Here is a 24869-nt window from a genome sequence, read left to right on the forward strand (position 1 = left end):
TCCTCACTGCACTAAATGCAGTATCATGAAGCCCTTTATATAGAGAGCAGGGCCTTTTGGTTCCTGCTAATAAATACAATTATTTATTTAATTTTTATTTTAATTACATTTTAATTACTACAGTATACTAGTGTTGGAGAACGCCTGCTCTGTTTTCTTTGGTGGAGGTAAACAAGCCGAGCTGACCGCTGCTGAAATATCCACCGCGTCGCTCTGTCGCCCTCTGGTGAGACAATAAAGTAATGACCTCAGAAGGACAGATCGACTGTGATTCATATCATTTTAATATAATATCGTGTGAAATAGAACAGATCTATTCATACTACTATATTCTTCTGTTCTCCTACGGCCTATTGTATTGCCTCTAAAAATAAATCTAGATATAGAAAAGGCAATTAATGTGACTGCTCCACGTTTTAAGAGTTTTAACTACTAAAGGTCACACTGATATTATTATTATTATTATTATTATTAATAATAATGATATATATAGATATGTTATATAGATATTCAAAAAATTCGGTCCATTTATCATGTAATCTGTTTTTATTAAACTATTCTTCTTCTTCTTCTTATTATTATTATTATTATTATTATTGTTATTATAATTATAGGCATCAACTTATATAGATGTTTTTTGAGATTTTCAAACATTTATTGGTTTATTTATAATGACCTTTGTTTTTAATAAACTATTATAATACTATTAAATTATATTATTATTGTTGTTGTTGTTATAAACATAATTTGTATATGTACATAGATTTCTAGATTTGAAAAATTTATTGGTCCATTTATTATGAAATCTGTTTTCAATAAACAAATAATAATAATAATAATAACAATAATAATAACAATAACAATAATAATAATAATAAACAGCTTTCATAAATCTATAAATCTATGTACCTAAATTAATGTTTATTAATATTATTATTATTATTAATAATAATAATAATAATAAACTGCTTTCATAAATCTATAAATCTATGTACCTAAATTAATGTTTATTATTATTATTATTAATAATAATAATAATAAGAAGAAGAAGAATAAACAGCTTTCATAAATCTATAAATCTATGTACCTAAATTAATGTTTATTATTAATAATATTATTATTATATTATTTATTATTAAATATATTAATATATTAATAATAATAATAAGAAGAATGTCTTTGTTTAAAAGTAGCTACACCATACATTTAACAGCAACTGTATTCAGTACATAATGTGTTTTGGCTTCTCACTGGTCCCCGTATGTATGTGCAGTGGTTTCTGATATTGCACACTGATTGTAATAATTATTATATTCAAGTGCTCACTAACCGTCTTTCCTGTTTGGAATATAATGTTGAACACATTACTGAACACACTACTGAACACTACTTTCACATTTATAGCCAACATATTACTAATTAGAATTAACATCATTAATATTAACATTAATATCATACTTCATTATGCCATATATTGCAAACCCAGGGGAACCCATGTCATTTATTGATTTGTAAATGTGTGCTGGATTACCGCTCTCAGAGGACCAGCAGGATTCCAGTGGTTTGTTGTGTTTCTCGCCTGGGCTGACCAACCTTAACTACATTCATCTTTTCTATTCCGAGTCTCTGGGTCAACTACTGAGGGTGCTCTAATTATACCGCATGGAAGATCATCGACACCTCCCAGTGCTTTAATCTCCTTTAGTCTCTCTGCTGCCCATGCTGTTGCCATCAGTTGTCAAGGACAACAGGCTCCCATGGCAACAGGTCTCCAGGAGCAGCGGCCTTAACGAGCAAATTAGTTTAGAGCCATTATGACATCATCCTCCTTCACAACGTCCTTTCTTCGTTGTGAAGGAGCTTCCGTCCCTCTGACCAGAGACAGGCTGGCTATTCAGTCCAGCGGACCCCTTTGTGCAACACACCGGTCCAGAGAGTCTCTCAAGCTTGTAAGGCCACTGCCTTTATTTTATTTATATATATATAAAAAGACCTTTACCTAGATGGATATGCAATGGTATGCAATCAGGGGCTTTTTTGCCCTCTGAAGTGTTGCAAAATGAAATGCTTTATTTTACATGCTTTAAAATAAATACTTATGGCCAAGACTGAGCTTCTACAGAATGCACATATTTACCTTTTGATCTTTTACCCTTTCCTGCTTTTCTATTTCTCTGATGTCTTACGCCCAAAATGACTTAAATAAAATATATATACACTGATGGTGAAACTGCGCATCTGTCATTACAATCACAACCAGTTTTGCTGCGATAATGACAATTTTCACTTTCTTCAGGAAAAAAAAAACCCTAACTCTACACTTTAAATTTACAGAAATAATGTAACGGTATAAATGGCAATGAAGCTGAGTAAATCTACTCCAGAATCAGGAGGAATACATGATTAAATTCCTCACTTTTCCAGACATCAAAAGGCCACTCGTCTCGTAGGGCTGTTATGAGCCCTTCTGTCAGCCTTTGTTTCCATGGTTATGGCAAACAAGTGCTACCATCAAAAAGTCCTTACAGGAAGCACAGGCTGTTGCGGCAGTGACGGTAACATAGGGGCAGGTAATATACTGCTTGTATGTGAGTGTAATATAATTTATATATATGTTTGAAAAAGGAATGAGGACATCAAAGAATCAAAGCAGAGGGTTTAAAATCATTGAAAACAAATATGTAAATCCTTAATAATTCAAGTATTTCTAATATGAATTCATAACCTGACGTTATTGACGTTGCACGCATTGCTGACACAGATGTGCAATTCCACACACACACACACACACACACACACACACACACACACACACACACACACACACACACACACACACACACACACACACTCTCTCCCCCCATCCAATACTTCTGGGATGAGTTGGGGTGATCACCCAACATCCTGACCTCACTAACGCTCGTCACTAAATACAATCAAATCCTCACAGCAGTGCTCCAGAACTCTAGTAGAAAGCTTCCCATGGACAGGTAGAGACAGTTTCTCCAGCAAAACCAGGATCAACTCTTTGTTTTTGGAAAAAAAAAAAAAAAAAAAAAAAAAAAAAAGGATTAAGCAGGTGTCCCAATACTTTTGTCCATGTAATACAGGAGAAAGCAGAGTTGGGAGTCTTGCCCAAGAACTCTTATTGCTACCCCAGTGCTACTGCCCTGCTTAAGAACTCTAGTAATGCTTTGTAAAGAACTATTCATATCCTGCAGCGCCTTTCAGGCCTGCGTCAAATAAGCAGCCGACTAAGAAGCAAAATCGGATACAGTGTTTATTCTGGTGCGTCTAGGTTACATGACTTGGCAGATGCAAAATGAACTCAAATAATGGTAATAAAAAAAGAAAAGGCTGTCCGTCCACAGTGAAGACATACCTCTGTAATAAATCACTGTTTTCAAGGTGCAACGTACTTTAATAGATTTCAAAAAGTTTTTAATGTAGAATTATGTCCAAATGAGTACATCCACACACTCCCCTCCCGTTCTCAGAAAATACACTCGACTGAAGGTGACCCAGGGTAGGGGCAGATGCTAAACTGATGAGTGAAATCCACAACAAAAGTTATCCGTCGATTAGAAAGTTCCTTACACAGGAGTTTAATACATGGAAACAATTCTGTAACAAGATTATTAATAACCACTAGAAACATGACATTCATTTTACAATAAAAAAAGGCTTGCACAAAACATCCAAACAACTCAAAGGGGAGGGGGATTAAATCAAGAGGCAGAAATAAAAGTTTTCCCAAAAATTGAATCACAAATCACAAAAGCTGTGGCAAATAGGACTTAAAATGACAAATTAACAGCGTTAAGATATATATATATATATATATATATATATATATATATATATATATATATATATATATATATATATATATATAGTTTTTTGTTGGTTTTACTGTCTTTTTTTTTTAAATATATTTATATGTATTTCAGAATATACCTCAAAAAAAAAAATTAATCACAACTGATCCCAGACAAAACGAAGCTGCACAATAAACCGTTATTCAAGATGAGTAAAGGCACACAGAACAGACAGGCTGCACACAGACTTGGCTGAAGCTATCTTACAAGGTTTTGTGGTGCTTTTCAGGAAAACAACCCATTCTCTGCTCGATTGAACCCACATCCTGTCCGGCACCCGGACAACTGCACCTAACCGCCACTGGGTGGCGCCATGCTGGATGTGTATGCACTATATATATATATATATATATATATATATATATATGCGCATGTGTGTGTGTGTGTGTGTGTGATATATTGAGCAACAGGAGTAAAAGGTTCAATGCACCAAAGAGCTGGAGAGGAACCTGCTGCTCAAGCCTTAAAGATCTCTTCCTCTCCCATCAGGGTATCTCCCAACGGTAGATTCCCATTCTCTGCTTTGCAACAGTTCATCAGTAAGTGCCATTCAGCTCTTTAGTTTGCTCACGGTCACACTTGCGTCCTGCGATCGGTTCCTGCCAAAAGCCTAGTTTTCACTTGTGGCCTCCCGATGCAACCATGTGATCTGCTCACTGCAAGCAAGAAAGCACAGCGTTGATTGGCGTTTAGTAAAATGGGAGGTCGTTTGCGTTTTCCTGTAGTGAACACCTACATGGCTAGAGGCCACCAGCTTCACGCGGTCCTCTTTTGACAATTTAACCTGACATCATGATTCTTCCGGCTGAGTTTGTGTGTGGTTTTTTTTTTTCTTTTCTTCTCTTAAAAATCTCCAAAATAGTCTCATCGTATGCTAAAAGGAACCTAGCTTGAAAAAAATGTGCATCCAAAAATGTACAAGCGAATTGAGGAAAAATAACAAGAAAAAGAATAATCTACTAAAAGGAGAACAAAAAGTAGCATATACTAAAATATGCTTATAGTATATAGTAAGTGTGGGAACACGAAAGGTTGGATATAACAAAATCCTGAGAGTCCCAATGCGGAATCCCCAGCAGTGTGGCACTTCCATTTTCTTTGTATAGAAAGCTTTTTTTTTTTCCTTTTTCTTTTTTTCCTTTAACAGTCATGCAAGGACACAGTCTTATTGATAGAAGGCAAGAGAAAGTCAAAGGAGGTGGTGGGGGCAGGGGGGTAGGATAGGGGTGAGACACGCTGGAAGAAGAGAAAGCAAGAGAGAGCGACAAAGATAAGATATACCAGAAGAACAGACAAAGAGGCACTGGACTTCTTAAGATCGTAAGTAAGCGTTTCAGTAAGGACCTTTTTTTTTTTTACGTGGCTAGATGGAGCCACAAATTAGCCTCGAAAAGGTTCTATGTTCTACACCCCTCGCCAACCCCCCTCAATAGCCCTGTGTGCTTCTTTTGAATTAGAAGCACCGGATTCAGAGCTAGCCTCCACCTTAGATCTTAGATCTTTCCCCCTGACCAGCAGTGTACAGGCAGGCAAAGGAATACCCTGGTTCAAATCTGCCCAATTAACAATATGGACACAAATGGTACCCATTTATCCAAGGTGCCCAGAAAAATAACCTCAAAGCAATCATTTCTTTGGTGCTTGAGTTCATGAGCTTGGTTTTGTATTTTTTCTCTACTGGAGCCAATCTAGATCGACATGACTGATGGCTCAAGGTTTAACTGGCCTAATCTAAGCGTTTCAACAAGTGCGCGCTAGACGGATGGACCTTCCATGCAGGAACTTCTGATGAACTTCTACAATACGCTAAGAAAGAGTCATACGTTAAGAACAGACGAAACTATCGAAGGACCTCGTGGCGTGTACCTGTTGACGTGTCCGAGTGCAAGTTCGGACGGACAGAAAAGTTCATTAAAAGCCTACAAAACGGCACCTTGGCAAATTGAGACGCGTGCGCTTTGAGGCAATTCGAGGCGCACCCTGTGGAGAAATGTGTGTCCACTGCATATTTGCAACGGTAACAAGAGGCCGGAGCCCTCAGTCTCTCCCTGCTTTAAGATTGGCCTCAAAGGGACTTAAGAAATGGCTTTACGGACGCTTTACAGAAAAGCAGTTTCATAGGAGTAAGATTGACGAGAAGCTTGGAATAGAAGAAAGCGCAGCAGTTACACAAATCACAGACTGTTACTGAAGCGTAAGACAATAGCGTGACCAGGGCCGAGGGTTTTTCTGAAGCGTTAAAAAACAACAAACAAAAACAAAACAACCCTCCAGAGCCCTCTGGTCAGCCTGAACTGATCCTCCTCCTCCCCACATACACACACATACCCCTCGTTTTAAACTCAAATCTCACAAGAGACAAAGAGAGAGATTAATGTGTGTGAGAGAGAAGGAAGGGGTTACAGGGATATAACTCCACCTCCAGATGGTGGGTTTGGGGTTTGAACAGGAGGCAAGGAATCTGATCTGATGCTGATCTGAACTGACTGTAGGTTTTGGGGTTCAGAAAGAAGAGGAGGATCTTGACGATGAAGACCGAGAAGAGACAGAAGCGCCAACACGATCAAATCCAGAGCCACATCTAGAAAAAGGAAAGACATACAAGAGAGAAACTCATTAATCAGTAATTTACATTACATCAGAACATTATGACCACCTACCCAATACTGAGAAAAAAACATCCTGGTCTCGGATGGCACTAGCAAGACGTCGTGGCATGGGCTATATTAGGCGAGGGAAGGTGCTCATTATAGAAGGTATCGATCTCGTTACCACTCGCCAGAGTCGTCGTTCCTCTCTGGCATCAATGGCAATGTGTTATGCCGTTGGGAGGCACTTGTGCGAGAAGTCCATTCTTGGTACACCTTCACTACGGCGGCTCTAGAACATCTTAAAAAGTTAGCAGCACCTGAAATGCTAGCACCCGTCGCCAGGTAATTTATCATCATGCCCTTCTGGACATTAGTCAAGTCACAACCTTTGCCCATGATGATCGTTTTGCACGTTTTGATCGTTTTGCTACAGCTGACTGGTGTGCTCGCTTATTTATACATGCAGCAAACCCAGTCACATGGCATCTGACATATCCCTGGACTGAGTTCATTCCAAACCAGGGGTGGTCATAATAATCTAATATGACTGACAGTGGGCAAAGGGTGGTAGCATCTCAGAAAACACCAACTTTGTGGGATTTTCTAGAGCCTCTAAAGTAAAGGTGTACAGAGAATGGACTTCTCCTACATTGAGTGCCAAGGGGCCTAAAGTACTCCAGCAAGTGGTACAGAGCAATCTGCGGGCCACTGTGGAGCAGTTAACCTCTATAATAAAACACCTTCCACCACCTAATGCAGTCCAGTCCAGTACAGTGTCATCCGATCCAAGGGCGATTATTCCCACTATTAACCATTACATGCACTAAAAAAGAATTTATACAGGCACTTTTAAAGCATGGCATCCAAAGCATGGCCTAAAACCAACCACAACATTTTTAGCATTCTTCTGTGTAGATTTTGTTGTATGAATACCCTGCCAAATAACAAATTCTTATGCTTTTACTGACCTTAAAACCTATCCAGTAACTGAATTACCATGTGGACTCCGATACATAAGCTTTGGGCCAGTTTGCCAGACCCAGAAAAGGAATTTCTAATGAATTTCTAGTGAATTACCACAGACACTAAAATTTAGGGCCAGAAAAACAAGCTTTATGCTGCGGTCACACTGTGTTTTTGCATTTTCTCTCTTTGTCGATTACAGTGCCCAGAAATTGGTCCTTCATTTTGGTTTGGCAGTTTCACAAACCAGCTAACATGCCATCAAAACTACTAAAAAAAAAAAAAAAAAAAAAAAAAAAAAAAAAAACAGAAGGAGAGAGAATTACCATCTAATCCCACTAATATCTCCTGTTGCAACCGCAACAATCCGTAATTCCTCAATGACCGTACAGACTGTGTCATAGGTCACACAGACAGAGCTGCAGCGCTATTGGTCGGGGATGCAAATTTGTGTGATTTGTGAGTTCACAAGTTGTACATGAACGTACACAAAATTCACCCATCATGGCAAATCTCATTGAAGTGCATAGGATTTTGCACATGAAAAATTGGCAGACAAAACCCAGTATGACTACTACTTACTTTAGATGTTTCAGATTAGGTATTCAAACTAGGGACACTCCCAGGAAGTTGCATAAATATTTAAATCTCTGCATCATAAAACTTTACATTTTTGTGACCTGCAATTTTCTTTTTAACCACCATCTAATTTGATCATGCAGGTATGTTAATGCAGCTAATAATAAACGGTCAAATTAATGTTACATGCCAGAAGGTCAACCCCTCCCCTCCAAAATGGCCCACTACACTGCTTGTGTTTGGCGGATGGACCATCCAAGTTCTCAAAATAAAGCGAAGGGGCACAATAAAATAATAATTTAAAAAAAGGCAGGCGTTTTGGAGAATGTTTGGCAATGTGGAAATGTGCTGCAAGTGTCGCGTGAACTGTACCTTTAGTAGGTTATGCTCTGTAGCCTGGCTGGAAGCGTGCCGTTTCTGCAAAGATCAGCTCCTTCAGAGTCTCTTTGGGCAGGTCGTCCAGCTCCATGTCAAACTTGAAGGGAGCCTCAGCAACAGGCTGTTTAACACACACACAACATTCAGATTAAGCAAAAGATTACATGCTTTAGAAATTATACATTTGATATGAAGTTTCCTTTATAAAAGGGAAAAAAAAGAATCTATATTGCCATTATGTAAAAAAAGGATGGAAAGTGTTTCTAATGCTGAAGATAACCATTTTATCAGCATCAACGCTACCAATTAGTATCGAGACACTAGCTTTGGTATCAATAACAGTGGCAACTGCCACCTCCACTAAACATCTGGTCATTCCTGTCATTACTGAGTAATACTGTTTGCATTGTGCCCAGTCTAGATAAGACCGGCAAATGTCTACAGGTCAGGCACATGTGACTGCGGCCATTCAACACGAGTGCACTTGAGTCTGAATTTCAGACCCACACTCAAGTCAAGACCATTTGATCCTCTCTTGGCTGCTTTTTGCTGATTTTTGCCAGAGCTGAGAGAACCGTGGGGTCACCTCATCAGTGGGGTCATAGTACTGCTCCAGGTAAGGGTGGGCCAGAGCCTCTTCCACTTCAATCCTCTTATGGGGGTTAAAGGTCAACATCTTATCCAACAGGTCCAATGCTGCAGATCAAAGCGCACAAAGTCAGAACCAGTCCATACAAACTTAAATAAAATAAATAAAAAGTCATTACTGCAGTTTATTAAACTGGACGGTTTTGTCAATGCCTTGTATTTTCAGATTTTTAGCAACCCTATCCTGCAGCTGTGTTCCCAAAGCATTTAAGGAATGCTTTAACAAACAGGCTCTGAAATATGTAAACTCAAATGCGGTGAACAGCTGCCCAGTCCCTTGTCCTAGCATGTCCATCAGAGAAGAGGAGGTGATTTCTGACCTTTAGGGTCGGCGTTGGGGAAGAGGCGATTCCAGGGCACTTTGCAGCGCATTGGCAGAGACAGCAGGTAATTTCGGGCTTTAATGTTAATGATGCAGTTCAGGTCCTCTTGTGAGGGAGAGCCAAGGATGCCTGACAGAGAGATAAAAAAAATAATAAAAATAGAGGGAGATGGACAAGACAAAGCCGTTAGAGATACAAATGGAGGAGAAACCAGTAGGACGATGTGCCATTATTGCATCATTTGACTGACAGGCGTGCAAACATAAAATTAGCCAGAGCTTCTGCATTCTGCTTCCTGAGACCGAATGCTTCGTTGCGTAACTCTTTTAAAAGACTTCCTCAGGAGTACAGAGCACAAAACAAACGTCATCTCTGAAAAGACAAACACCTCAATCTAACACTTTACACTGGCATGTGCTGAACCCACAATAGGCACAATACAAACTGTGCACCTCCAAACACACACCCATACCTGTTTAAGAGCGAGCACTAGTCGAAAGTTTCCAACTAAGTTTCAGCAAATTTGCTGAAATTGGACATAGTGTAGAACAAAGTAGCTTGTTCTACGCAATGTCCAAATGTTTGTGGACACCCCTTCACTACTTCAAGCATCAAGCACCCATTGCTGACATAGATGTGCAAATGTGCACATGCATACATCTCGTCTGCTCCCTGTGGAACTGCTAACAGAATAAGACTCTTTGCAGCAGATAAACATGAACCTATTAGCACCATGCCTAATGTCAGGTGTGGGCTAGAGGGGTAAAAAGCCCCCCAGCATTGAGCTGTGGAGCAGTGGAACTGTGTTCTTTGTAATGATGGAGCTCCAGCCAATATTTGTGAATGAGCTGAGGAGTTTGGGATGAGTTTTGATGGTGATCATCCAACATCCTGACCTCACTAAGGCTCATCACTAGATGGAATAATATCCTCAAATCTAGCAGAAAGTCCTTCTTTCCTGGACAATAGAGACACAGTTACTCCAACAAAAAGCAGGATTAACTCATTTTTAATACCCTTGATTAGGGTAGAAACAGTGAATGAGCAGGTGTCCCAATACTTTTGTCCACAGAATGTATGTTTGTGTGGTTTCCTTGTACACAACCATGAGTACCCATGCTTCTTTCATATTCAATGACAGTTTTGTATTAATCAGCTCCTCCTCTAGGAACCTCTGGTTGAGCTCACCTTATGCTCCCCTCCCGACTGCCTCTCAACCTTTACGGAGACTGTTAAGCTGGAAATAACCATTCCTTACTACTATGAGCATAACATTAAACCGAATTAAAGTAATATTACTGGTAATCAGAATTTTAATCTTCAATAAACTGCTTTCCAAAATCATTTGTTGGGCTTCAATCTAAAGCAACCACACTGCCATGCAAGATGCAGTCAAATGTTATCTGCTTTGGGAGTCCATCCACAACACAGGACCAGACATGGCTGTTTCCTAGGATAGGGGGCTTTTAGGCAGAGATGGCACTATGATGGTCCTTTTTTTACACACACACACACACACACACACACACACACACACACACACACACACACACACACACACACTGAGGAAATGAGGTGATTATCAATAGGGAAACATCTGCTCCTTAAGGTCATTCAGAACCAAGGCCTGCACAGGGTGTGTGTACGTGAGTATCAGTCAGTAGCACTAGCTGAGAGTACTACAGAAATATATACACATTAAAAAACAACCTCACTCTGAACACCACTGAATTAGTGCTGTCTCTAGATTTTAGCAGCATAGTCACTTAACCCACCGATTATTTGGACGATCCACTCATCAGTAATTCATCAAAAAGACAGACATTTTGAATGTGTACGTATTAGTACTAGTATTTAAGAATCACTGCTAATTTTCCAAAACTCGTAGTAGTCAATTTAAGTCAAATTAATCGTGACAAACCCAGACTGAATCTATGTGGCAATCCCCTTGTGCACAGGCACCCTTATACTCCACAGGAGCTAAGAGGAACCCACACGGACTCCCACCCTTTCACAAATATCCAGTTTTCTTTGGTGGAACTGGCATGATTGTAGCCGGATGGTAAAACAGAAGTCCACAGAGGCTAGGAGGTCTTCCTAAACGGACAGCGCACACAATCAACACCACTACAGACAGGAAGCCACATGGTGAGCTGATCAACGAAGCAAACAAAAACACACACGAGCGAAAAAGAAACGAAAGCTACCCGATACGCATCTACTATCTTTACAGGATACAACGAATCAGCTTTTTTTTGTGCCGATAGCCATCAAACCGCTGATCTGGCTCCTGCCGCGCACATCTGACCTCAAGGCATCTCATTTCAGGCCTAGGGCAGATATACTGCGCACTGCAGAACTCTCCATTTCCTTTTCTTGTATGAATTATTTAACACCATTAAAGGCTATACTAATGGGAAGGACAATTTTACAATATTATAAATATCATATGCATTTTTACTGAGGTTTATGAACATGTCAGAATAGACAAAAGCAATCGGGCTGTTTTTAAAAAGGTGCATTTTCTGACTGAAAACCAGTTATTTCTTTACAGTAAAAATCTTTATTATTCATATAGATGTGGTGTTAAACACCTAGACTATTAAAACTAAAGGTGCTACAAAGGGTTCTATGAGTGACGGCAGAGAACAACCATTCTTATGAAAGAACTACGAGTATGAAGAACTTTTAAATTGGTAGATTATCATGAAACAAAGCTGAGTGATTAAGGTGCAAACGAAGTTACTCTACTAATAGTATACTTCTCAAAAGCATATTGTGACAACAACAGTGATTATAATACAGCACACCAAAACATTTGACACCTGCTCATTTATTGTTACTTCTGAAATTAAGGGTATTTAATAAAAATAATAAAGGAGCTGATCCTGCTTTTGTTGGAGTAACTTTCTATTAGAGTCTGGAGCTTTACTGCCTCCATTAGAAGGGCTGTCCACAAACATTTGGACATATAGTGCATCACCCCAACAACAGAAGCAGTAGAGGTCATCAGTAACACGTGTCAAAATGGAAGGACTTGGGTAGATCCTTATTCTTAAAATCATTAGGAATACCTACCTAAAATGTGGTTGAGCTGGTCCAGGTAGTGCTTTCCAGGAAAAATGGGTCTATTTGAGAGCATCTCCGCCAAAATGCATCCAACTGACCAGATGTCAATGGACTTGGTATAACCCTGTGAGAGAAACAGGATGAATTTCAACACTCTGAATAGTAGCTATTAGTGCTGACCAAGCAAAGCAAAGAATCATCACCCACTTCCTCTGAAACACAAGCGCCTTAAACCAAACCGTCTTAACGCTCTGATACATGTGGTCATTGTAGAAGGCTGAAAGACACTACAGGAAGTGTTTGGGGTGATTTTGGCTTCTAGTGTTCAGCTTCAGCATATAAAAAGAAACTCATTTGACTTGTGTGATATAATCCTTATGAAACTAATTATAAACACATATAAAGAGAAAAACGAGGTTGTTGTGTTGTGTTTTTTTTTTAAACCAATAACACAAAGACAACACCAGACCAAATATTATATGTATATTATATGTATAATATTATACTTATATATATATATATATATATATATATATCATCAATATCAATAACAAGGCAGGCAAACTCAGAACCAATATAAAAGCATCTTGCCTTTGAGTTGAGCATGATCTCAGGTGCGCGGTACCAGCGTGTGGCTACATACTCTGTGAGGAACCCGGTGTGGTCGTGGTCCGGGTCAGCTACACGGGCGAGTCCAAAATCACAGATCTGCAAACAAACACAGGTTGAAGGAATTAGTATTCCTAGATGTTTTTACATTTTCTGCGAGTTAGGCCTGTGTATTAGTTTGAACCCGGCAATACGATATGAGGCAGGATACGATTCAATGTATCCAGACATATTGCGATGCCACAAGCAAAGAGATATGTTTAGTTTAAGGAAAACTGTCACTGCCACCTATCCCACCCAGTCATAACTCCACCCAGCACCGGCAAAGCTCCCATCACTAGTAGTGTAACGACTTAACAACATCTCCTCCGATACATGCAAAGCTAGCCACCGCCTCTTTTCAAGCTGCTGCAGATGTCCCAATGCTGGGCAGCAGGTAGACACTGAGGAAACCGTTGGGTCCACATCTCCACTGCTCCAGCTAAACGACGTCTGTGCTGGCCAACATTGCTTTTAGAGTGATGAAGGGAGGAGAGCACCACCAACCCACCACCCTGAAAGAGAACTTGGCCAATCGCGCTCTCTCTGACTCCGGCCCCTTGATGGCAAAGTGGCATGGCTCGGGTTTCATACTCGCGAGTGGTATTCTGAGCCCCCTGAGGCACTGAAGAGACCCAGAAATCACCTCCATATGGAAAAAAATTGGAGAACAAGAACAGTTTCCTTTTTATCCAATCAGAACAGTGGAATCTGAAGACAGAGAACACCACACCACCATCTGCCACCAATCTTTATATAAATCGATATGTTTTTTTGACAATTCTGCAATACTTCAATATATCAATATTTTCTTACGCTCCTACATCAAGAAGCCTTTTTAAAACAGCCCTGGTAACACATTAACACAAAAAAGTTGGTAGCATAATCAGAGGTTCCTGATGCGCTATCAAATGCAGAAGAAATAATCATGAAGAATGGATTAGAACCACTGATGTTGATGTAAACCAAGGATGCACAAGTGTATGAGAAATGCATGTAATTGCTCTTGAACTCCAACGCTGGTCTACCACAACAAAAAGCCTGCCAATTATTTGTATTTATTTTACTGCATCTGTGACCTCCTACAAGTAAATCGTATTTTTATCTATAATGCTAATCCAGGTGCATTTAATCCCAATTTCCATACTTCATGCCTTTATGTATCTGCATCAGTATCAGCCATTCACCTTGAGGTCACAGGTGGTGTTGAGCAGCAAGTTGGAGGGCTTCAAGTCTCTGTGGAGGACATTGGCCGAGTGGATGTACTTGAGCCCGCGAAGGATCTGGTACAGGAAGTAGCAGATGTGGTCGTTGCTAAGGTGCTGGGTCTTCAGCAGTTTGTACAGGTCGGTCTCCATCAGGTCCTGTACGATGTAGCTGTAGTTGGCTTGTGTCAAGGTTGCATCAGGATTGTTTGTAATCTTATCTAAGAGGCTGTTTACGGTTAAGCAAGCGGAAATACGTCTGTCGAAACCAAGTTAACACGAGTAATTATTACTGTTATGGATACTGGTTTCTTACTCCCCCTCTCTCCGTCTCTCTCTCGCTGTGTGTTTGCACTTACTGGTACATGATCGACCACACCTGGAGGAGTTACATGCAGGGTTCTCCTGCAGTTTAAATAATCATTTGCTGCTGTACGAAGGTGAGAACCCTGTATTGTTCAGCCCACCTTTCCTCAAACCCGTTTACGAGCTCCTGGAGCATCGCTAAGATTTGAATTTGCGATCTCCAACAACTGGAGGGATCTTCATTTGCAGCTACAGCACCTAAATCTCTCTCTGTAATGAAACATGAATGTCAGCGTTCTCTAATTATTGCCAATATCCACAACACACTCAGTAAAAGCTTCTTGTGGCACAATTTCAGGACAGAATCTGCCCACCAGTCTCACAAAACACTATGGGACTGCTTTCACGGCACAGCTACAATAATCCGTGCCATCCCACACTCTGGCTATGTGTATTCAGCCAAAAAAAAAAAAAACCTCCGCTGAGCTGTTGAGGAGGGGGAGGAACTCACTGTGCTGTTCGAAGCTGCTTCTGCCTGAGCATGAAGCTCGAGAGGCACTGACGGTACAGAACTGAAGAGGCTGCCACTGACCCCACTGAACGCCTACTGACTATTGATTTCTGCGCTAAAATTAACTCTTTACTATGGTGTCCACTGCCTACTCATCTACTATGCTGTGTAAAAAAACAGGAACTGGGTTTCAGAGCAAAAAGCCAGACTCTTTGAACCCATGCCTTCAGACAGCAACTGAAGCAGCAAATACTGCTTAAATTGTTGACTTTTTGCTTACTTTAATAAAATAAATAAATAAATAAATAAATAAAAAATCCAATTAGGGGTCCAAGAAAAGGAGAAACAGCTTCCTCTCAACTGATGGAATGTTTATTGACGGTGGAGGATGATCAAATTAATTTAACCTTGAGCTTCATTTAAATTTAAAAAGGAAAAAAAAAAAATTGTGCATGCATTAGCAATAAGGACACATTCACAGCCAAGGAAGAGAGTAGGTTCCTCTGTGCAAAGCAGTACACACAGACTGAACACTGCCAATATTATATCGGACAGACTTGATTAATCAAAACACACAGAAAATATATATCCTATATTAATAATAGTACAGCTTTTAGTCAATTATGAACCTCAATTTCTTGAGTAACTACTTCTACTTCTAGCATCTACTATTACGGACTGTGTCAATTACAATAGATACAATATCTAAAACCAACGATTCTGCATCTAATGCAAACCCTTCGGCCATGACTGATTCAGTCAGTATGTACTACATATACTTTTAATCTGAATATTTCAGTGTCCACTAAGACCGATTCACTACCTACTATAAATTATATTGTAGAATCTACTACAAACGATTGCCTACAAAAGCTGATTCAGTATCTACAACTAATGCTTTAGTATCCAACAAGAATAATTCCCCATCTATTACAAATGATACAGTACTTAACACACTTTATTTGGTATCTACCACAAATTATTCAGTATGACAAACCATGAATGATTGATTGATTCTTAATGATTTGGCATCTAATGCAACAGATATATGATTCAGCAGTGATTCAGTATCCACTACAAATGAGCCATTAAATGATTCATTATCTACTATAAATGATTGTTTACAATGATACAGTATTTACCATGAATGAATCGGTATCTACCACAAATTATTTAGTATCTACTATGAATCATCTCTTATAAAATGATTCATCATTTATCCACATGCAGGTTTAGAGCTTATTTATTCTTTTTTTCCTTAAACACACCAAAAAACTGAAATGTCACAGCAAAATTAATGCAGTCTTTCAAACAATAGCACATCATGTGAAAGTGAGTTACTTCGGATATGATCTGATAAGATATGCTAGAACCTGAATTAACGCTACACAGATGTTAAATTTAATATGTGAATGTCCTGATCTGTACTTGTAAGACGTTGGACTTCCATTTATTATCTTATACCATATATTGCTTTGGAAAAACATGGGAAAACTTTCGAGGCATCACTACATGAAGAATAACACCAGTAAAGTCTGAGTGTATCTCTTATTAGGTAAGGCAGGGTTAACATGTGCGGTATGCACACAGTGATACTGAAGATAGTGTTTATGTTAGTATGAGCGTCTAAGTGTGAACGCCCTCAAACCCACTCTGAAGATAAGGTGGACCAGAGTTAAAAGAAACATGTGCGTCTTCTCAACTCAGGCTGACGCAGAAAGGATACACATCTTTCATCTGGTCGATGGAGGGGGCGCGGATGATGTCATTAATGCCAATGATGTTCTCATGCTTGAAGCGGAGCAAGATCTTGATCTCACGGAGAGTGCGCTGGCAGTACGTCTGATGTTCAAACGGACTGATCTTCTTAATGGCCACACGCACTTTATTATCCCGATCGTAAGCTGAACTGAGGGGGGGGGAGGGAGAAAAAGAAAATTAGTGAAGATGCCAATCTCTGGCCTCAAAACAGCTCAATGACCACAGTGATGCATCTGAAATACTCAATTTAATTATGATAATTATGATTTTATATTTAATGAAAGTGGTGGAAACCCAATATATTCAACTCCAACAATTTGGACAATTCATGACAGCACTTTTTATTCTTAAATATATATATTTTGGCTGAATAAGCACATGCTTTATCTGATATCATCATAACTTACCCCAATTTTTTTCAATCAGCATTTCAGTTTTTTCATACCCTTAAAATGAGGTCTTGTTTTCCATGTGGAAATTTTATTCTAAGTAATATTACCAGTCATGTCACTCAAGTCATAATCAAGGGCCTCTGACTAAATCAGTTTTAAAACCATGTAATTATTAAATGTATAACATCAGGCTGCATGATATAGACCAGAACTCACTAATAGGCAGACCACTGTCTACATGGGCCTGCAAGGACTAGGTGTGGGGACCAATGATTGAGAGGACAGACCAATGTCAGTTGGCCGAAATTAAGATTGGAAGATCGGTATTGGGATAACCATTTTTTTCGGAACAACCAACTGACCATTTATCAGACAGTTTAAATTCTGACTATATTAAAAATCATACCAGTCAGGCTCGGGGTGGGCGATTAACTGGGGCAAAAGGGAAAGAAAAAAACAAAAAAACAAAAACTGGGCTAAGCAGTCTAATGCGCTACCACTATGGTCCTGGTGTTGACAGTTTGAGTCCAGCAGCCAGAGAGAGCACAATTGGCAGCGGCCTCTTCGGGTGGGTCACTCTTACAGCGACGTTGGCAGACATACAGGCCCATTAGCTGGTGCGTCGGAGCTGAGGACCCAGTGCTTTCCTCAGAGCATGTCGTCTGCCTGCCTTTGCATGTATCGGAGGAAACTTGCAAAACGTCCTTACCTTACTGGTGTAAGGAGCATTACTAGTGCTAGGGGGAGCTCTGAACAGGTGTGATAATATACATATACACTAGAATTATACTGATTTATTAAGACAGTGGCTTAATTCAAATGCAGTTAAAGAGGATTCATTATGCTCTATGTAACAGAACACCTACTTCCAAGTCAGGCCCTAATGTAAAACAGGCAAAAGAGCAGACCAGTGCTCACAGACTTCAGTCCAGTCTAAAGACTCCAGACTGTGTTGCCATAGAGACTCTTTGAAATTGACAGTAAACTAGGAGAGAAGAACGCAAACACCCAATCACAGCTGACCTTCAGCTCATTCTCCTCATCCAGCACTCTCCCCGTTTATCTATAACAGTGCTCCCCATGCCTTCCATCTTCCCAAAACTCTCCCATAATGTTTTTATTTGTAAGCCAGTTAACATTCACAGAAACACAAGTCTACTTAAAATCACAGTCTCCTGATACATCAGCCTGAGCGCAATGGTGGCGACCTGCATGTGTAACGCACCATTGCAAAACTGGTTACTGGTCAACACTGTTTTGGGACCATGTGACTGAACACTTTCCGTAGTTCAAGCCCTTGATTTAACATTAAGCCCACAACTACACTATATGCCCAAATGTTTGTAGACATCCCTTCTAGTAAATGCATTCAGCTATTTCATGTTGCACCCATTGCTGACACTGATGTAACTAACACACACACACACACACACACACACACACACACACACACACACACACACACACACACACACACACACACACACACACACAGGAGGGGTATAAAGCCACCAGCATTGAGCTGTGGAGCAGTGAACCAGTGTTCTCTGGAATGATTATGGTGCTCCATCCAGCACTTTTGGAATAAGTTGGGGATGAGGTGGGATGGTGATCATCAAACATCCTGACCTCACTAATGCCCGGCACTGAATCTAGCAGAAAGCCTTCCCTGGAAATCAGGGACAGGTAGTTAAACAAAAACAGCATAAAATGAATGGATGAATGAGTAGGTGTCCAAATAAAGGTGCACGTATTATAAAGGTGTAATACACACTTTTATTTGGACACCTACTCATTCACCCATTCATTTTACTTTTGTCCATATTTACTTTTGTCCATATACCATATACTTTTGTCCAATACTTTTGTCCATATCGTGCAACATCAGGCTAAAGGTTAAAGAGGTTCAAATAATGGATCCCAGGTCCTAAAACAGGTCTCTGTCTCCTCCTCCAACTGCATTCTGACCTCTGCATCCAGCATGAGGGCCAAATGTGGTGCTGCAGGGAGGCAAGTTCCCATCCTCAGTCCAGGCTAGCGTCCGGCTACAGTTTTGCCTGGCTCTAACTCAGTGTTCGTTTTGAAATGCCCATTCAATCCCCATCCCATAACCTCCAAATTATTATATAGTCCAGTCCAGTCCAGTCCAGTCCACACACACACACACACACACACACACACACACACACACACCTTATTTAAACCTCAGACATTTAGTCTGGTCTGCTCCTGATGGTTGAAGCTCTCGGAGGCATTCAGAAAGAAGGCTGTAGATGCAGAGGAGTCTGGTCAGGCATTTGAAAAGATCTCAGAACAGTTAGAAATCAGCCGTTCCACTGTCCATAAATCACATACAATTATTTAAAGCAGAACAGCCTCCAGGGTCATCTCACCCTCCACAGCAACGTTAAGGCATTTAACTGCTCAAGGACGTTTTCACTCCTCATAAAATTCCACACATGCAACGTGGAACAGTGTTCTCTGGAATGATGGTGATGCTCCACCCAATTCTTACGTTGCGGAGGTGATCATCCAACATCTGACAACTGGAACTGATTTAAACATGTTAAAGCTGTGATGATTTCAAAGCTCAGCAGGTGGACACTGCACCGGTGGTTTGTTTTCCACCGAAATAAACGTCATGTTCTCCAGCTCTGACAGATGTGAAAGAGGCGGCTATGTGAACTTTAAAGAGGCCTGTCGAGGATGTAAACGCAGGCCGTGAAGCTCAGGCACTCTACGCTCCCACAATTCTGCACGACTACTGCAGGGAGCGGACAGCCTGGGGTTATCCTAGCGATTAGCACTCCAAACCACTGCAGTCAACACCACTCGAGAACGAACGGGGGGGGTTGGGGGGTATGGGGGGGTATGGGGTGGTGAAGGTGAGATTCAAAAGTGCAAAAAGAGGGAAAAAGAATGTAAGTGTAAAAGGAACCAAAAAAAATAAATAAATAAAAAGTCAGTGAGATGAAAGAGTGATAAAAAGAATCAGAGAAAGAAAAGAGAGAGATATGGTTTCCACGGAGACGGACAGGCAAGACTTTGCAGAGGAGTTATGCAACAGGCTGTTTCCATGGCAATGTCAAAGGAGGGGGGGCGGAGACGGGGTTGAATGTTCGTAGTGAATTTACACTGAGCTCTGACAATGGCTGATACCCTTGAGGGGTTTGTTCTTAAAAGACACAGAAAAGAATAGAGAGAGAAAAAAAAAAGGACATAGATAAGACGTGCCCCAAAATAATATATGCGCGTCTATAAATAAACAAGGCCTTTCTGTAAATCCCGCCTCTCTAAGAAGCACAGCAGTGGTGCGTTTAGTCAGAAGAGCAGGAAAGTAAAACAGCTGACACTCGCTAACCATGCGGACACCAAGGCAAAGCCACATGCAGGAAGGTCCCATCCACCATCAGAACCTGTGAAAAACCAAACACTGAACCCAAGAGAAACATTGAATTCCTAGCTCAGCTAATATACAACTACATCCTGGCTACAGTGTGCACGTAGAACATCGGCTGCCTGACAAAAGGCCTCTGACTTTCCTCTGACCGAGAAAAGACCAATACTAGCACTACCGATCTGCTCCACATACCACCTCTTCCTATGCTAGCCAACATCTCTGAAGAACATTCGGTCCGGCAGGTGAGAAAGAAGTAAGGATTACTGGAACAGACATTCGGTAAATTCCACACAAATGAGGAACACAAACTGTGACAAAGTGTAGAGATGTTAGAGCATGTATTATAGTGAAAACTTGTACCGCAGGGGTGCACACGAGCTACAGAATGCGAGCTACTTATCAAATGACCTACCTACTATAAAAATGCATATTTATTTATAAATACATTGACAATTCTCTATGTGTACAATGTACGCTAGTCACGTTTTTCAGAGGTATAGTGATGGTAGACTGGAAGATCGACGTATTGTGCACCCCTGATCTACCGGAACAGTGAGCTGAGGCGGTTTTCTCAACGAATTAAAACTAGCACTGGTTTCACTGTTTATGAGGAGTCCCATGCCCCAGCAGAGTTGATTACTGTCCCACACCCCCTGAAATGGATATTTTGACTGACTCTGCCCAGAGTTTAACTATTGACCAGGTGAAACGGAGAGCGTGACTGGTTTTGATTGAGTCGGCTTGTCTGTTGTCCCGCCCCTCAGCTGAGATGGAGATCCTAACTGGTTCTGCTAGAGTTTGACAGCCTTTGGTTCCATCTCTCTGGCAGAAATTGAGATTTTGAGAGTTGTGTTTTGCACCTTAGTTGCAATGGAGATTTTAATTGGTTCTACCAGAGTTTTGTCTCCCCACCCCACCACCAGCTAAAAATGGAGATTCTTACTGGTTCTACCCATGTTACCTATGATTGTATTTTATCTGCAGTGGAGATTCTAACTGGTTCTGCTTATATGTTTGGTGGTATTTTGTCCTGCCCCCAAGCGGCAATGGAGATTTTGATATGTTTTTGCAACCAAGTTGCCTGCTGTCCCACCCTCGAGTTTGACTGTTGTCCTGAATCTGAACAGCGATTCTGATTGGTTCTCTCAGTTTGTGTCTATAGAACAGTCTGAAGTAAACCCAAAATAAATAAATAAATATTTATTATAAATAAATAAGGTTTCCAGATTTATTTGATGGGATGTTTCAGAGCCTTTTTTCACAGGCCAGTGCTTTATCTTTGACACCCCTGCTTTAAATTGACTCCCAAATCACAAGGTTGTGATATCAGACCCATTCCAGGGAATAGCAACTGATGATATTTGGACGTACTGAATAGTATTTGTGAACTATTTGGGTACTTGCGACTTTACTGCTATTTACCACAATTGCAATGTGGCCTGCGATACATGAAACCCCCCCCATCAATAACCAGAAAAGACAGGCCTGTATTACCACATACTTCAATTGGTTTACATAAACACCACAGGCCCTTTTCACACTCGCACTTTTACCCAGATATTTACCCGCAAGTAAAAACAGGAAGAGACCCAGGAAGCCAGACCCAACAAATCCAACACAATTCCTAAAATTAGAGACACCAAGATCACGTACTCTTTCCAATAATGTTGCCATATTGAAACCTTGACTATCTGAAGATACCTCTACTGATCAGACAATTCTTCTATTTAACTTTTTAACTGAGGCACTTAACTTTAAGAAGACCATCATGTTAAACTTACTCAAACACTCCACTACCCCACAGGAACAGACACACAGCCATCACACAGTGTATGTGTGTGCTATTTCAGGCTTGCTCGGTTACAGAATCAGATCCAATAACCTCAGCCCAATATGCACACTAATTAATACCGACGCCACATCCATCAAATACAGCTGATCTGTTAGGCAGAGGCATTACACTATTACTAGTGCATTGTGGAGTTTGTGTTTTGCTCAAGGTCTAGCGGCATGTAAAACTCATTACTTAGTGTGAAGTCACAGCAATGAGCGCGACGGATCAAAAGCCGAAGCGCGAGTCTCTCTCTCACTCTCGCTTTCTCCATATCCTTCATTTTAGGCCCCCTCGTGCACAAACACTCTACAAAACTAAAAAGGCTCCTATTTTCTCTCCCTCTCTCTTCATCCTGACACACTCCTTCCAGTCAGATTGAATGGCGGCGGGCTGACGTCACTGGCAGAAGGGTTGCCATGGAGACCGGCACCATGGCAGAGTCTGGCATGGAGTTGCAGGCCTGGCAGTAGCCACACAGCAAGCACTCTGCAAGGAGCGAGAGTGTGCGATTGTGCAAGTGAGAAAAAGCTTGTAGAAGCGTGGGCTTGTACATTCATGCGTGAGGCCTCATGGCCAGTGTGTACTCTCACACTGGGTGTGACTTTTACGCATGGAGAGAGAGAGAGAGAGAGAGAGAGAGAGAGAGAGAGAGAGAGAGAGAGATGTGCCAAGAGGGTGCCAAGCCAAGAAGAGACAAAGGTTGAGAGCCCAAATCAAGAAAGTGAAAGTGTGAGTTCAGTGTCTGTGAATGAGTAAGGACAGTACACAATATGTCCAAATGTTTGTGGACACCCCTTCTAATGAACGCAATCACCTCATTTAAGCTGTACCCATTGCAGACACACAGAGCATGTCCAGTCCCTAGTCCTATTGAACCTATTGGCACCATGCTGCCTAATGCCAGGTGTGGGCTAGAGAGGTATAAAGCCCCCCAGCATTGAGCCATAGAGTAGTGTAACTAAGTGTATTCTGTGGAATGATGTTGCTGCTCCATCCAATACTTCTGAAAGGCGTTGGGGGGTTGGGGATGAGGTGGGGTGGTTATTATCCAACATCCTGACCTTACTAATGCTCTTGTAATTGCTGAATGCAATCAAATCCTCACAGCAGTGCTCCAAAACGTAGTAGAAAGCCTTCTTCCCTGGACAGTAAAGAAAGGTAAGATAAGCTCTTTAACACCCTTGACTTCAGAAGAAACAGGATGAGCAGGTGTCCCAAAACTTTTGCCCATATTGCGTATGCTGTACTTGGTTATGCACGATGGAAATCTACTTGGCAGCAAGAATCTGGCAACAAATCTAGCCTGAAATAGCGAGCGTGCAACAATGTACGTGATCTATTTGGTTACGTACAACACTACTTTACATAAAAGGACTGGTCTCTCTATGGTTTTGTATGTTTACAATGGGTCCACACAAACTTCTGTACCTCATTTTACTGCTGACAACGATAACCATCTGTGAAAGAGCTGCAGTCATGGTCACTGACTTGGACAACACAATCAGAGAGAGACACATACAGAGTGAAAGAGAGAGAGAGAGAGAGGGAGAGGATATATTTAGTGGGCTAAGCTGAGGGGATGAGAGGACAGACACTGCATTTAGAGGGCAGGATCTAATGCTCCGTTCACATTTGCATTTCTCCTTTTACACCACACTATAGGAATGTTCAAACCAGCTTTTACATACAATGGCGTAGATTGCAAATAGCTCAGTGCAAGTGCAGGAATGAGGGGGTAAAAGTAACCTTATGAAAACTTAACCCCACTCACCTTGTCAATCTACACCTGCCTACAGTCAATGTAAAAACATCTGTATTTTGAACATTGAGAACACTATATGTATTCAATATATTCTATATGTACATGCAATAGCCTACTTTGCATGGACATACCAACATACCAAACTCCTCACATGCAGTGAAGGACGCGAGGATCGAACCTACAGACCCAGGTCAGCATGACACACATCCTAGTATAGGGCTGCGCAATACATCAGATCAGCATCACAATGTGCACATGAACACAATACCACCACCACCACCCCCCCCTCCCCAGGCAGCCTTTTCAATATCCAATGCACTAAAATATGCACTGATTGGCCCCGATCTGCAGCCACTGGTCAGTGGATCTATGTGTATTGTTATTTTGGCACCTTAACAAATCACCCTCTGTCTTACATTTAGTTTCTGCCCAAGTTTCTTCCTCCTTGTGTCTATATGGCGGTGATCATGTTTCACTGGCTACTCTGACCTTAAGATTTCCAGCAGTCCTGCTTTGGTCCGTATCCGCAAGCCTTTAGAGAACGTGCAGAAATAGAAACAAAATAAACACTGGATACAGGAGAACTCTTCTGACCGTACTGTTATTCATTCAACACTCAGC

The 24869-nt window shown here is 40.9% G+C and overlaps 1 protein-coding gene across 1 annotated transcript in view; it reads right to left on the reverse strand.

Moving 5' to 3' along the window:
* Nucleotides 1-3267: 3267 nt before the first annotated feature.
* mapk1 (mitogen-activated protein kinase 1) overlaps nt 3268-24869 on the reverse strand; it is a 32205-nt gene continuing 10603 nt past the window's right edge. Inside the window, exons 2-9 of the mRNA XM_072665276.1 lie at nt 16826-17008; nt 14265-14454; nt 13021-13137; nt 12439-12553; nt 9358-9489; nt 8976-9085; nt 8384-8510; nt 3268-6459 (exon numbers count right to left, since the gene is read on the reverse strand). Of these exons, the coding sequence (XP_072521377.1) occupies nt 8394-8510; nt 8976-9085; nt 9358-9489; nt 12439-12553; nt 13021-13137; nt 14265-14454; nt 16826-17008 (964 nt within the window). The 3' untranslated portion in view covers nt 3268-6459; nt 8384-8393. The remainder of the gene's footprint in view (nt 6460-8383; nt 8511-8975; nt 9086-9357; nt 9490-12438; nt 12554-13020; nt 13138-14264; nt 14455-16825; nt 17009-24869) is intronic.

This window comes from Salminus brasiliensis, chromosome 20 (genome assembly GCF_030463535.1).
Source record: "Salminus brasiliensis chromosome 20, fSalBra1.hap2, whole genome shotgun sequence".
Lineage (NCBI taxonomy): Eukaryota > Metazoa > Chordata > Actinopteri > Characiformes > Bryconidae > Salminus > Salminus brasiliensis.